At 38.8% G+C, this 15,310-nt stretch overlaps 1 protein-coding gene and 3 non-coding genes across 4 annotated transcripts in view; 2 read left to right on the top strand and 2 right to left on the bottom strand.

Annotated features, from left to right (window-relative positions):
- Window positions 1-6,266: 6,266 nt before the first annotated feature.
- Window positions 6,267-15,310, top strand: part of LOC116179169 — a gene marked incomplete at its 5' end in the record, with an annotated part of 34,088 nt that continues 25,044 nt past the window's right edge. Inside the window, 1 exon segment of the mRNA XM_031498883.1 lies at window positions 6,267-6,400. Coding sequence (XP_031354743.1) covers window positions 6,267-6,400 — 134 coding nt within the window.
- Trnaa-agc lies at window positions 10,948-11,020 on the top strand. The gene has a single exon. It is a non-coding gene; the product is annotated as a tRNA-Ala (tRNA).
- Window positions 11,316-11,388, bottom strand: Trnaa-agc. Its single transcript has one exon. It is a non-coding gene; the product is annotated as a tRNA-Ala (tRNA).
- Window positions 13,110-13,182, bottom strand: Trnaa-agc. The gene has a single exon. It is a non-coding gene; the product is annotated as a tRNA-Ala (tRNA).

A 15,310-nucleotide genomic window follows, 5' to 3' on the forward strand; every position in this document is an offset into this window, starting at 1 on the left:
AGTATAATTAAAACTGCAATTTGTATCTGGAATGTGTTATAAATGGAAATAATCAATGCTGTACGATAAAGTTAAATTGGCAAATAATTGAACACGACCATATCGTTATTAGAGGGATGCAATAGACGTAATAGAGATAAATAAAACGAGTACATCACCTTTGTAATTGTCGAAGGTGCACTCACTATTCGCAACGTAAAGATTTACTTCTGCTCTCAACAAAAGCACACATACTTCTGCCTAAATTTCCCCTTTCTAGGCAAATCCTAGACGAAAACAAATCTTAATATCGAACGTGCCTCGAGACGGGTCGATACGGATCATTAAGTTTCCTCGCATAGCTCGCATAGCGTAATATTTGACACTTTTATTGTAAATTATGGCCCATTTCAATGTAGAGCAGAGAAGAAAAAAAACACGTGTTCCACGGAAACGAAACAAAGGCAATCTTGACCTCTACGTCGCGCCAGGGTCGGTTTCGGGAATATTTAAATCGAATTTTAGCGGGCTAATTCGGTTCTATCACAGTATTAAGTAGGTTTTGAATTTTAATTTTTTTTAATTTCCGCGTTCGTCCGTATTGCGGACTTCTTTATTATTATTTATTCCAATCCATCAAACTACCAGGGAGCTTCCACACAGATTTTAAGTAATGCTTTCAAAGTTAAAATAGAGAATATACGTTCGCGGGCTCCCGTTACAAATATCTGCGGAGAGAAAATCGTCACCGTGGTGACTAAAGATTTGTTTGCTCAATTTACGATGCGCAAAGGTTATCGTTACGAGCAAGCCTCAACGGTTCTTTCACTTCTTTTTTTATAGCTGCCGATGGGGTAAAGATTGCAAACGACAAAACACAAAAGGTAAAAAGTTTGTCCCTAAAATATTACTATACCTTCATAGAGTGTAGTACAAAAAGTTTCTAAGACCTTAATGTCCAACAAAATTCAGATCTTCGTGCCGGAAAGCGGAATTACTGCTTAGAACTATCATCGAACAAACGTCGTTTTTTCGTTATATTTTCGTTCGGTAAAATTTCGTTTTATTTTGTTTTAAGTGTCGTTTAAATATTTGTAAAAGCGAAATTTGATTCAGCTCAGACCTTGAAGCGCTCGTTTGTAGCAAACGTTAACGCTATCGTACGCTTATTTTGTACAAATTTTTAAGTAGCGCTCGAATTTCAACATCTACACTATAACAGAAAGCTTTTAGTGAAAATTTAAAGTCTCTAGCAATGGTAATTGCTGAGATCTCAGCCGGACAGCCATCCAGCCATAACGAATATAATAGTATCTTTTTTTCAAAATTGCGCTAATAATTAAGTTGTTATACTGGTAGCGCTATCTAACGGTAAAATTATAGCACCTCCGAAAACCATATCGAAATTATTTTCTTCAATGGTCGATCTCACAAGTAATCTAACTCAAAATAGACTAGAGGCTGCACATCTACACTATAGTAGAAAGCTTTTAGTGAAAATTTGAAGTCTGTAGCTATTGTAATTACTGAGATCTCAGCCGGAGAGCCAGCCAGCCAGACATAACGAATATAAAAGCGTATTTTTGCCAAAACATGCACTAAAAATTTAAAGGAAAATAATTCCGATCTTACAAAGCACAAGTTATTCACACTCAAAGGGAATACGACCGTGGACCCAAAAAAGTAGTAATACAGGGCCGTTCCTGCGTCGTTTAATGTCGCTCGCCACCCCTATTTCTTCTGCTCTTATTTCACTTTCAAGGTCATCAATGGTCATCAATAAAGCCATTTGTTGTCATTGCCATATTTCATTTCCAAGGCCATCAAAGTGCATAGATCCGATTTTTGTGGTGTCATATTTCATTTTCAAGGTCACCAAAGTTCGTTGGCCCTATTTTTGTGGACACGGACGACGCGGCTCTGCGCAACTCGGCACCGGAATACTCGGCTCCGGGATTACACGGCTCCAGGACTATCTCGGATCTTCGACGATTCAACTCTGGGACTATTTGGCTCTCAGACGACTCGGCTCTGCCGTAACTCGGCTTCAGGGCTATTCGGCTCTAAGGTAAGTCGGCTCCGGGACTACTTTGATCTGAGAATACCACCAGGCGCATAGATGCATAAATTACACCCAGTTAGGCCCATTCCCCTCGCCTCACCCTGTATGCATCTGCGCAGTATATACCATGTATTGGTACGAAGATGCAAAATATGAATTCCTCCTTAGTGATAAAACAATTCGTAAAGTTGAAATTTGTATGTGCAAGCCATACGAACGTAGGGTTTTTCTGAGCCAACCGGTTCCTGGTAGAACTAGAGCCGAATAGTCCCGGAGCCGAGTAGTCACAGAGCCGAGTTATCCTACAGCCGAGTAATACCAGAGCCGAGTAATCCCAGAGTCGAGTAGTCCCGGAATCGAGTTGTCCCGAAGCCGAGTAGTCCCGGACACGAGTAATCCCGGAGCCGAGCAGTCCCGGAGCTGAGTTGTCCCGAAGTCAAGTAGTCCGGTGCCGACTAGTACCGGGCCGGGTCGCGCACAGCCGAGTTTTCCTGTACAGTCATTTTTGTTGTATCATGTTTCATTTTGCACTGCCATTTTATTTTCAATGCCATCAAAGTTCAATGACATTTTTTTTGGGATCCATATTTCCAATGAGGAAGTAGGTTCGTGATAGGGACATTAGTTTACAAATACGAGGGTGCTGGGCCCGCCAACAAGCAAAATGGAAAATTTAGAGCTTCTCCCGCAAATTTTTTTGTTGAAAAATTTAATTAATTAATTTCATTATCGTACCTGTGAGGATTAAGAACGTCACGTACCTAACCTTTAAATTCTCTGAAACACGATTCAGTGGATACATTTACATGTTTGTATAGTGAATTTCATTGTTTCAACTGTAAAATAAACTTGAAATTGATGTCCTTTATTATTTTGGGAAATCACTTATAAATATTACGTAATGACGTATATGTATTCCTAAAGTAAAATTAGATATAGCCCCATCACCTCCTGTTGATGCAATGATCAGTGGCGTAACTAGATAGGTACCGAACCGAAGACGCTAAGGCACCGATGGCCCCGAATGCGCTCTAGAACACCACGTCCGGGTGAGCAGTACGGGGTATAGACCAGTCATTAAAGAAAAAAACAGCAGTTAAATTCGAATAGTTTTCTAAAGTCGACTACAGGGTGCAAAACAAATTTGTGAGCCTTTAGGATGAATCTCATAAAGGGGCGATATATATTTGACGCAGTTTCGATGTTTCGCCTGAGTTCGATCTATTATACTTTCAGAAAGTAATAAATGGACAAAATGGATATTTAACTGATAAAGAAAGCGTTCAGTAGGTAGTCAAGCGTAACCGTTGACAAAGGTGCAACTTAAACGAGCAACTTTGCTAGTAAAAAAGACGTGGAATGTAAAATGTAATCTTAGGAACAAAGTAATTATCTCTTCATTTATATTGAATAATTGAATTGAATACGTAATTTCATATCGCTTTTGTTTATAAGTCACAAAACTTATTGGTCTAATTAATGGGGGCGCAATTGCCACCGTTGCGGGCGTGGTCTGAATACCGATTTAATAAAATTTAACGTTGTCGAAATGAGTAATTAAAATTTATCCTTTGTGAAACTATACGTTCGTCAATTATTTGTAACTGGAATTAAGTTTGCTAATTACGTATGCTGCTAGTAAATTCTATTAATGATTAATTAATTCCTCCTCTTATAATTGACCGATGTTTTAATTTTATCACTTCATAAAGGTGAATTGAAACGTGTCAAAGAAAATTTTACTGGTTTAGGAATGTTTACTGCGGCTGACAGACCACAGGACATTTCGACCCTAATACTAGTCTGCGGTTGCGTGACCAATCGGTACCGAGTACTGCCATTTATGCGGTGGCTCGTAGGTAGATCGGTAAAATGCCATTTGCTATTGTGGAACGCCCACATGCTTTCTAATTACCGAGGGAGATTGTTTCTTCCATGACGCATTTATTGTAAAATGTTTGTGTGGATTGCAAATGAAAAAGAATTTATTTCCAAAAATATGAGTTACGGAAGAAACCTAATTAACAATTACGAAGTCTTTAATTTACCTGTGTTCTACTTCAAATAAAAGAACCGCAAGACGACGACCTCTACAATTTTAACTTAAAATACTACAAGACACAACGTAAAAATTTAGGGTTCTGACACTAACATCTATGAGGTTAGAGTCTGGGAGGAGGTGAGTGGTATAATAAACAAATGTAATTATCCCTGTACAGTACAGTACCTACAGTAATTACCTACAGTGCTTTAATGATTAGAGCTTAATGGTAACTGATGTGGCCCCAAAATCTGGTAGGCCGAACCTGATCCCGCACCGCTTCGAAAAATACCCAGTTACGCCACTGGTAATGATAAGGAAATATTAATAAGCAAGTTAAAAAGTGGTCGTAATCGTACAAAAAAAGCGCATTTCCACTTGCATTCATTTCCCATTTGTAAGATGCAACTTCTGTTAAAATCGTAAAAATCCGGCCACAAATATGAAAGATAGCGTTGCACATGTGCAATCCATTTTTGACGTGCTACTTCAATTTCATTTTATAAGAAGAATTTCATTTCAATGCTTTTCTAAATAAGAAAATCTAAATTTTGAAACTAACGTTAGATTTTCCTTTGTTACGCGCCTATGTATCAAATTTCATTTAAATGCTTCCATAGATCAAAAAGTTAGCACTGCGCATGCGCAAAATAAAATTTTGAAACTGGCGTTTGATTTTCCTTTATTCCAAGTGCATATGTGTCAAATTTCATTCAAATGCTTTTATAAATAAAAAAGTTTGCAATTCGGTTTATAAATGGTCGAGATGCGAAAAGGGCACTGTGAATTTTGAATCGATTCGACTCAACTTTTGGCATTGCGTATTATATGGCTAAAGCTATTCCCATATTGAATTTCATGCAATTCAGTTCATAACTAACGGAGATGTCAAAACGATCGGACATTTCTAAACAAAGTTCTCGTTCACACGAACAGATAGATGGACAGACAGACAAAGGAACAGACGGATAGACCACCAGACAGGCGACAGACAGCAATACAAAATGATATCTAAACGATCTTTAGGGTCGTTAATAAACGGCAAAAGTGTAAAATTATGGAACATGTAAAAAACGGTTTTTTGTTTTTTTACAATAACTTTTTTTGTAAGCGGTACAGAAAAAATTCCTTCCTTGGTGCAAGCCTCGACACCATAACGAACCAAATAGCAAAAAAAGTAGACAATAGTTCTTAAGATAAAGAACTAGTAGCGTCTCAAAACGAACGGACGGGCGGACAAAGTGGCCACAATAGCGAATTTTATTTTTTATTTTGTGGAAATGCGCTAAAAATGAGTATAATGTTTATAAAAACACATTTTGGTTGGAGTATAAAATGCTCTTAATTGGCTTGGGAGGGGGGGAGGAGGAGGCGGCGATTTTGAGGGGCTCATAGGCGCAAAATATGTAGATCCGGCCCTGAAAACATCATGTATATTTTTTAGTCCTCACTGTTCTCCTATATCGTACACTGAAGACTTTCTAGATCTTGCGGTTCTTCTCGTTCTTCTGGATCAGCTAATTGAGATAAGCTACCACATACAGTGTATCGCAGATTTTTTAATTTTTCTAGATTTTCTAGGTCTTTTCTTGTCTTTTTTTTAATGTTTGATGCTTGACTTGAAAAGTGTTACAGATACTACATTTAGCCATAACACCTTAACGTCAAATAAGTTGAAAGTTTCTGTTATCAGTTTAACTTCAGGAGCCCTATAATCAAACCTTGGCCCTTTGAATGACCTTTAAAGTGGTACTTACATGAAATCTAATAGACTAAAGGTAACAACGTGTTCAAATTTCCATTAATTTTTAAATTTACATCACTGTGGGAGCAATTTAAGACGGCGATGTAGACTTGTAAATGTATCCATTGGAACATAGTCCAATAAATATTTATAGGAAATTTACCTCCCAGAATGTCAATACTGTACCGTCTCGGTCCGTGGCGCTAATCTATCACATATTGTTAAGGAGAAGCGGGCCGTATTTGATCAACTATTAAGAATACGTCAAGTGCATGCTACCGAAAGAAAAACACTTTTTCAATTCTCGATAAGGTCGATCGTAGATTTTCCCTTGCGTATCATTCTGCCTATAAACGAAAGCGCTTTGAAAGCCTCGCGTAAAAGATAATTACTTTTTTTGAGATCGTCAAATAATCTCTTTTTTTCTCTTCTGTACACAGAACCTCAAGATAGCGATCCCATTATTACATTCAACAAGGATACATACGAGATCGGAGAAATTTTAGAGGCAAATTGCACGACGAGTCCTGCACGTCCTCCGCCCCACGTCACGTGGTTAATAAATAATGAACGAGTAAGTATACGTAGGCGCTGTGTATGTTGTTTCAAAATTCCTTTTACGGTTTCCGCACAAAAGTGTATTCCGCTTCGGGTTATACCAGGCGAAATTAATGTAAATTACGTATAAATATTTGGAATGCCTTCATAATGAATATTAACATCTCTACCTTTATTTGTACGCCCGTATATTGCGTGTTTATTGTTTACAAGGGTGGCCCAATTTAATTATAGAATATCAATAGGTAAGAAAGGAAAAAGGGTTTTTGTGTTAATAATAAAAGTTTCTACTCGTTCACTTTATTCCCTTGCAAATTGGTGTTCTAAAATACAAAACACGTTGAAGGACATTTTCCGAAGTTTACAATTTATTATGCGCCAACACTTTTAGAATAAAGGAATAACATTTGCGGATTTTGCTATCAAGAATTTTTTAGTATTTATTTATTTAATTGTCTCATCATTTTATTGATAATAAGAATTACCTCACTCGCGACGTATGCAATTATGCGTCTACGTCACAATCTAATGACCGAAGATCTGCGTACGCCACATTTTGAACATTGTATACGTAGCGAGGCGCGATGATGACTTCGATTCGAAAAAAATAAGGCATGCTAATAAGTACAGTGAAGGTGGGGAATGTATGTTCAAATATGACAAAACTCCTTAACATAACTGTTTGCACGTCACATTTTACAGCTACTACCACCTCCTCCATCCAATTCATGTACTTAGCCATATTCAACTGGATGGAAGAGCAGAAATGGTATGTATGTTGCATTCCATTACTGAATCTCGCCCTTTGTACACATTTCTATGTAATTTAACCTATAGGTACTTATTAAAGACATTTATTATTATTATTATTATTCTGAAGGAGAGTGCCAATCAGGATCGCAGTTTCCATATAATGTTTCGTTGATTTATACAATGCGTCAATGGTACGCAGTATCCAAGGTTTTGACACTGCAGAATTACATCTACCTGGTCGACAACGATCTACGCCTTGTAATTTCCCCGCAAAGTTGAAATTTAAAAGGAAAATAGGAAAAATATTCTGAATCCCTGAACGGGCCCCCGTTACTTCGTTCAAACCCACAATAATGCGCGATATACTCATAAATCTTCGACGCTCATTCCATTACAACTCATTAAAAAATAAGAAATTCCACGCTCCGCTTGAAAAAAATAATAAAAATGATTGCTTGTGGATATTACAAACTCCATGTTACGCCACTGTCGCAATTAACATGTTGGAATGGTAAAAAGATGCACCGGAGTAATTCAAAACTTTATTACCAGTTCCCCACTTGACAATACCGGTATCCTGTCGTACCAACCTTTGGTTGTGTTCTGAAATAGGTTTTTAACAGCCTACACTAGAAGCTAAGGAAAGGTCAAAATGCTGTGTAAACTTTTATAAACGCCTCCAAGAGCAATGGAAGGATCTATCTTAACGGTCTTTTAGACCCTATAATGCTTTTCCAGAGGTGTTTAGTCCCTTCCAGAGCTACTGCTTGGGAAGTTACTGAATCATGTGATGTCATGACTTTTAGATCCTAGCTTTACAGACCTTTCCTAGGATTTTTATGCCTTATTAGAGCTGCCTGTGCACTTTTGCAGGACCATGTCGGGATATTCTAAATGCATTTCAGCGATTTTCTGTTCAGTACACCCTTCGCTCCTTTGGAAAGCGATCGAGTTCCGAGAGGCCCTTTAAACGGGTTCTTAGTGTTGAAAGACAAAATTACGGGGGACCACCTTCCTAATCGAACCCTGATGATGTGAAATAATTTGTCGCATCAGAGGCAGACATGCCAACTCAGCCTAATGGCTGCCTATGCTGAAGTATAATATATGCCCATTTTAGGCAGCCTTGATGGCGCGGCTGTTTACCAACCTTGATCTTACAGACCATGTCCATTAATCTAGCAGAGCAAGGTCAGCAGAACACAATCAAACATATTGCATAATTAGGTGCTAATTAAGTGCCCTGTTCCCGAGTTAAATGCTCCTTTTTTTTAAATTATTACATGTTCTACCAGGTGCATATGAACTCTTCACAGCACTACCTCAAAAAACCAAGAAAATGAAAATATAATTAATAAATTAATATATGTCCAACGCTCTACCAATTAATTAATTAATAAAATATAATTAGGTGCTAATTAGGTAATTGGTAGCTATCCATCTTATAACGACTCAAAACGGGGTGAAATTGACTAAGTGGAAATTATAAAAGCACTAAACCTTCCCCATACTTCATTTAATTGTTTCAGATTTTAAATTCAGACATTATGTGACAGCACAGAGTTAGGTATATAGAGGTAGCTGAGTCAGTTTGTTCTAATAAGGCTATTTGAGGTTTTATTGTCACTCGGGGACCTGAAACTGAGAGGTAACTGAAGACGCATCATCTGGTTTAATGATCACTGCTTAATTATCCATGCTAAAAGAACGCATCGGAGCTCGCCAGATCAATGACGGATGAGGCTTGCTACCACTATTCCTCTTATTTTGCTTCCTTTTGTTCTACATAAAGACCCAGCGAGGTGTCACCAAGGCGTCCTGCCGCTGGCGCTGAACCCACTTCATTCACACTTCCGCCTCCTTAGCGCTAGGTATTTACGAGGGTATTTACCTTTATTAGGAAGATCGCAACCGCCCTTCTCCTTGCGTGCTCCAGGTTTTCCAGAGATAGCTTATCTTATGAAGTGTGTTTAGAAGGAACAAGAAAGTTATAAGGTCACAGGAGCCAAGGAAAGTGGAAACGGAGAACGAACGAAACAGAAAAAAGGGGTAGGGAGAAGGGGGCGAATTGAGAGGAGGAGAAGAGGAAAACATGGAGAAATTGATGGAAGGAGTAAAAAAAAGGAAACACGAAGAGGGACTAATGAGACTAAGGAGCAAAGGGATAAAATTAGAGATAAGATTATGGAGGAATTAGGAAGATTAAGGGAATAAATGAAGAGAAGGGAAGAAGAGCAATAGGAAAAAACTTATAGAAGAAGAAAATGAGAAAAAATTAAGAAGAATATAACGATAAGGGGAGTAGGGATGGAAAAAGGGAAAAGAGATAGAGCGGAGGAATGACTAAAACAAAACTTACAAGTAGAGGCGAATGTAAAAGAGGCGAGAACATTTGAAGTACGGAGAAATAAGATAGTAATCGCAGAACTAACATGGGAAAAGAAGAGGGAGGTTATGAGGGGAAAGGAAAAGTAAAGGGGACTGAGATATACATATATGGTGAGTTGAGATATGAAGGAAGAAGGGTAGAAAGGGAAATTGGAGAGGTTACGAAAAGGAAAAGAGGCAAGGGAAACTAATAGTAGATGATGAAGGATACAGATGGAGTACCACGGAAATAGGATAAATTTTAACAGAGAGGAAAAGAACGAGAGGGGAAAGGGCGGAGTATGGAGGAAGAAACTAACAGCAAAAGAGAAGATACCTAGAGGGCAAGTGAGGGTGATGGGTACAGACAGAGTTGACCACATAAGAAAAGGAAAAACGAAATAAAGAGGGCAACGCGAAAATGATATTTTGGAATGTAGCGGAGGTAGTCGGTGAAGAGGCTCAATTCTGGAAGTTTGTAAGAGGATATGATGTGGTGCAGATGATAGAATCATGGCTAGAAGAATTGAATTGGGATAAAGTAATGAACAGAGGAATTATTTACGAAGAGAGGGCAAATTAAAGGGACAAACCAAAGAAAGTATAAAAAGAGACAAGGAAATGTGGATGGGAGTCAGACGAGTGAACGTGTAAATGTGTAGAGAAAGAAAATATGAGTGATGACTATATACGCAACAGAGAATAGAAATGAAGGACTTAACAAATATAATAGAAAATAAGAAGGATGAAAGGGAGGAGGAGGGACTAATCTTGGGGGGTGATTTTAATGGAACATGGGTAGAGATGAAAGAAACTACCACTCACACATCAGGTACAACCTCTCCACTCTTCCTCCAACCATGCTGGAGGCAATCTTATACGCTGTGCCCCTAACATTTGCCGCCGTCTCTTCGCACAAACCCTTTATTTTCGTGATCTCCTTTAGCCCCCGTTCGTTTGGTACTACTACCCCTAGAAGAAGGTCTAACCAGACGATACAACCGATTAGTCGATCTTTGGAAGGTATGGCTGAAGTAATTGGTTATTAGCCACGTAGTTAGTAATCATGATCCGATCATTCATTCATAATTATTGGGGTGCACGAAATAATCACGGAGGGGCTGCTATTAGTCTGGGCACTCGCCCAGGCCTATCATACGTCGCCATCCCCTGATGTTACACAACCCCTTTATCGTTGCATCACCTCCCACAACCACGTCAAGGAATTGCACAATTTCCAAATGTTAGTATGAACAAAGAGTATCCATAATTACTCTTTGGTATGAACAAATGCAATCATGATTCATGATTCTATCCAATGTGTCTGGTTAGGTAACACATGCTACATGTTTTTCCAGCTGTTTATTTTTAACCCAAGTGAAAGTAGACCAATTTGTATATTCATTAACGGCGAGGTGTTGCTAAATTGTTATTTTCGTACGAGGGGGTGTCGCTCAGATGGTAGAGCGCTCGCTTAGCATGCGAGAGGTACCGGGATCGATGCCCGGCACCTCCAAGTAGTTTTGAACTGATGTCCAAAACAGATATTTTGCACCTTATACTTATATATTCAGAGTTTTGTACAATGCTCGCTCATGTGCAGGTGTTTAGACTTAGTATTGAAAAACTGGCGCAATATGGTATTTTTTATTGTTTTCCGCACTGCTATCACTTTATGGACACAGCCGTTGGTCATTTAAGTTAGTGTTGTTTGAAAATCGCTGCCAATTATAATCTGCTGACTGCACACAAAAAGCAAAAAGGCAGAATGAAATAATAATGGAAATGGCTGTTAATAATTTGCAAAATTTTGGAGGTGCCGGGCATCGATCCCGGTACCTCTCGCATGCTAAGCGAGCGCTCTACCATCTGAGCTACACCCCCAGGTAACGGTGACTTGAATTAATGAAAACGCGATCTGATCGGATTTCAATAAATTGGTCTACTTTCACTTATATTCGATATAAAAAGAATATGTCACGTAAGTTGCCTACCCTGCCAGGCAGTGTACAAAGATTGAAGGGTATGGAAATCTGTGGTATAACAAACGAATCATAGCATAAGACTTACACCCCAATTATGAATGCGAAATCCGACGTAAACGCATTGTTTGTTAATAAGGTTCTATTTCCCTTCTTCAAATCATCAATCCACTCCTTTTTCCTCTTCCTCGCTTCCCTCCCCCTTCTCAGTACTTCCTCATCTCTACTAGCTCTATTACCGCTCCATTTTACTTTTAACAACCTCCTCCAAGTTCACATTCTTTCGGTCTTTCTAGTTCCCTTTAAGTTAATGTCCATACCTCACGTTCCACCAGCCTTTTTCTCAATTCTAAATCCATCTTAAGCACCACTCGCTTTCTCATATACGCTGTCTTGGCCATTCCAATCCTTATCTTCTTTTCACTCGACCAATCGTCGTGGTTCGTTCTGTGCTTCTCGCATTTCTTTATTCCCTTCTTTTTCTGATGCAGTATCATAACGGTTCTAAGAAAGTCTTCGAGTTACGCTTTACTCCCGTAGATCTTATTACACAAATCCCTCGCTATTCTTATTCCTTATTTCATTACACTTTATGAACTCTACCAATATCCCGTCTATCCCAGTAGCCTTACCATTCTCCATATCTCTTATAGCCGCCTTTATTTCTGACATCAAAATACTCCCACCCTTATCTTCCTCTGAAACTTCCGATTCTTCCTCTATATTTATAGGTTCAGGTTTCTCATTCGCTTATCCTCCTCGTTATCCTCTGTTAGCACCTTTCCGTCCTCGCTTTCGAGGCCAATTAAATAGCTATGTTGCTTTGAGTTTCTTTTAGCCCACACCATGTTTCTTACTTTGTTGTACACGGTGTCATGCCTTCCTATTCGATCGATCACGTTTGCCTTCTTAATTCATATTCAGTCGTATTCCTTTTTTTCCCTCTGCCGTATTTTGCCGCTTCCTCCTTTCTTCCATCTTTTCAATTATCACCTCCTTCTAGCCAGATTTTCTTCTGTAGTTTGATAACATGCAAACTCCATTTTCATTTCAATTCTCCTTGCCCTTTCTATATATATTCTTCATCCATCTCGCTTCATTTTACCAGATCCCATTCCTTTGCTCTTTTTGCCCCTTTAATCCTTCTCAATTTTATTTACACCTCTACCAACAAAAGAACATGGTATCACTATTAATATCTGCACCTGGTAATCCACACGCACTTTTAACCTATTTCTGCATCTCTCTTCAATAATGATGAAATCAATCTGCTTTAGTTATCTTTCTCCAGGGTATTTCCAGCTATAAAGTTTCCTTTTATAATGTTCAAACCAAGTGCAATCTACTCCCTTTCTTTAACACTTATTAGAAGAAATGAATTTCTGCCTCAACCACTTATTTCATGCTCCTTCACATTTATTTTGCCTTAGTAACCTCCACGCTATATCAGCTGGACTACATAAATAAGTCAGGAACTCTTCCTTATTTAGTTGAGTCTACCTAATACTTATTTGTTTTCCAGGACAGTGTTAAATAGCAGCATTGATAACGGCTTATCTTGCCTGAACCCACTTGGCTATACATGTATAATGAAAAGACAACGTCAAAAAATTTCCAAAATTTTGGAGGTGCCGGGCATCGATCCCGGTACCTCTCGCATGCTAAGCGAGCGCTCTACCATTTGAGCTACACCCCCACGGTGACGGTAATATTAATTAATAACATTGCGACCTGATTTTTTGTCAATAATTGATCTACTTTCACTCAGCATGTAAATCGATGCATATAGAAAGTCTGTTGAGTTGCCTAACTCCCAGGTAGAATTGTACAAGTATCGAAGTTACGGATCATGAAAAAGCAAGATTTGCAAAAAGTGTGAAAATAGTAGGACTTTCTCTTTGTAAGGTTTAATTTTTGGAAAGCCTGTATTGAATTTTACCAAGTTCTAGTGTTAACGGTTCTCATCGTTCCTTTTCTTTATTCACTTAACGATTCGCTTCGGTGTTAACCCAGTCTCTGAGATCCCGCATCGGTGTTTTCGCGCAGAAAATTACAAAATAACCCCCAAAGATGGGGAAAGGTTTAAAATTCTTTTTCAAAAAAGTTCCTAGCTTTTAATCGTATCAATCAATCAATCTTTATTAGACACCAAACTGGCAAAACTTTTTACAATATAAGATATCTTCCCCACACCTCTTCCAGCACTTCCCCACTCCTGCTTTTCCCTGCCCTTTCCACCTCCTACTCCTAGCAATTCCATAACATGTGTTCTATGTTTTCGTGTTCTTCTTCTCCACATATTCTACACTTTTGTTCGTCTCCCTTCATTTTCACATCTAAATCCCGTCATTATTTTATTATTTTTCATCTTCACCCTCTGTTGTTGTATTTGTGCACCTCTTTTTGTCATTTACATAAGTTTTTGTACTTCTCTCCTCCTTTTGACCTCAACCATCGATTTCTTTCGTAATATTTTCTTCTTTGTTCTTCCCCCTGTTCTTCCCACATTCCTTTTGCGTTCATCCTCGTTGTCAAGCTTTCTTTTTCAATCCTCTCCATGAACCTTACCGCCCTGCGTCCTAACGTTATCCTTATCTTCTGCAATGTTGTTTCTTCCTCTAATAATTAATAATAATAAATAGTTTGGTGCTCTTCAGTTTAGCCTCAATGTCCATTTATAAACCTTCTTTGTATTCCTTCCAGTTCATTCCTTTCTCCCACTCCCATATCACCACTCAGTAGATGAGCACACTGCACACCTATCAGCGTTGCATTGAACCGGTGTTTTCTTGTTCTTGTTCTTGATTTTCAAATCCCTCTCTCCTATTATTCACCACACCTGTCTCAGCGCCACCACCCCCTTTATCCTTATTTTGCTTATTTGCGTTTGTCCCATCATTTCTTTGCATTTGGTACCTTAAATATGTAATTTCTCTAACCTCTTATATTTGTACCTCTCTCTATTTCCATTCTATCTCCCTTTTTCTTCCATCCCCCTTCCCAAATCTCATTATCTTCGGCTTTTCTTCATCTAGCTCTATTCCTTTCCTTTCCCAATACCTCTCCACTTTTCCCATAATTTCCTCTGTTGCCATTAACACTGCGTCGTCCGCGTAGTCCAGGGACCATATCTTTTTTCTCCCCACCCCGATGCCGATCCCTCCACATTGGCCCTGTCTTAATACTTTTTCCATGTCTCTTATGCAGCGAAAGTAAGGTTGGGTTAAGTGGGCATCTCTGATGTCTGAGTCCTTTACATGTCCAAAACATCGGACTCCTTCCCTTCTAAATCTTACCCTCAACCTTTTCTCTCCGTATAGGTAGTTCCTTGATTTTGTTGTTTAACTTCTTGTCAATTTTACGTGCATCTTCCATAATTTGTCCCTTTGTACCCTGTCAAACACTGCCTTTAGGTCAAGCAAAAACGCAAACACATTTCCGCCCTTTTTTTCCAATTCATTCAATCTGTGTAATACGATATGTATACTGTTGATCGTTCTCCTCTCTTTCCTCAAGCCCATTTGTGTTTTCTCCAGTATCCTTTTCCATTCCTTTTTCTAATCGTTCATTCAGTACCATTACGTAGGTTCCATGCGCCGTCGTAATTATCGTGATTCCCCTAGAATTTTTTTTATTGCCTTTATTTTATAGTGGGCGGAGTGTTAGCAATTTGCTATTCTTCCCACTCAACCCACTATACAATCACAAACAGCCATGCCTTACCTGGGATTCGAACCCAGGACCCTTGTAGCCAAAGTTAGAGCTTCTAACGTAAGCTCATCTGAGCTAAGCAGGTCGGCACTTAGTTTTTGTGGCATCTTTAG

This window comes from Photinus pyralis, unplaced genomic scaffold (assembly GCF_008802855.1).
Source record: "Photinus pyralis isolate 1611_PpyrPB1 unplaced genomic scaffold, Ppyr1.3 Ppyr1.4_LG8, whole genome shotgun sequence".
Classification (NCBI taxonomy): domain Eukaryota; kingdom Metazoa; phylum Arthropoda; class Insecta; order Coleoptera; family Lampyridae; genus Photinus; species Photinus pyralis.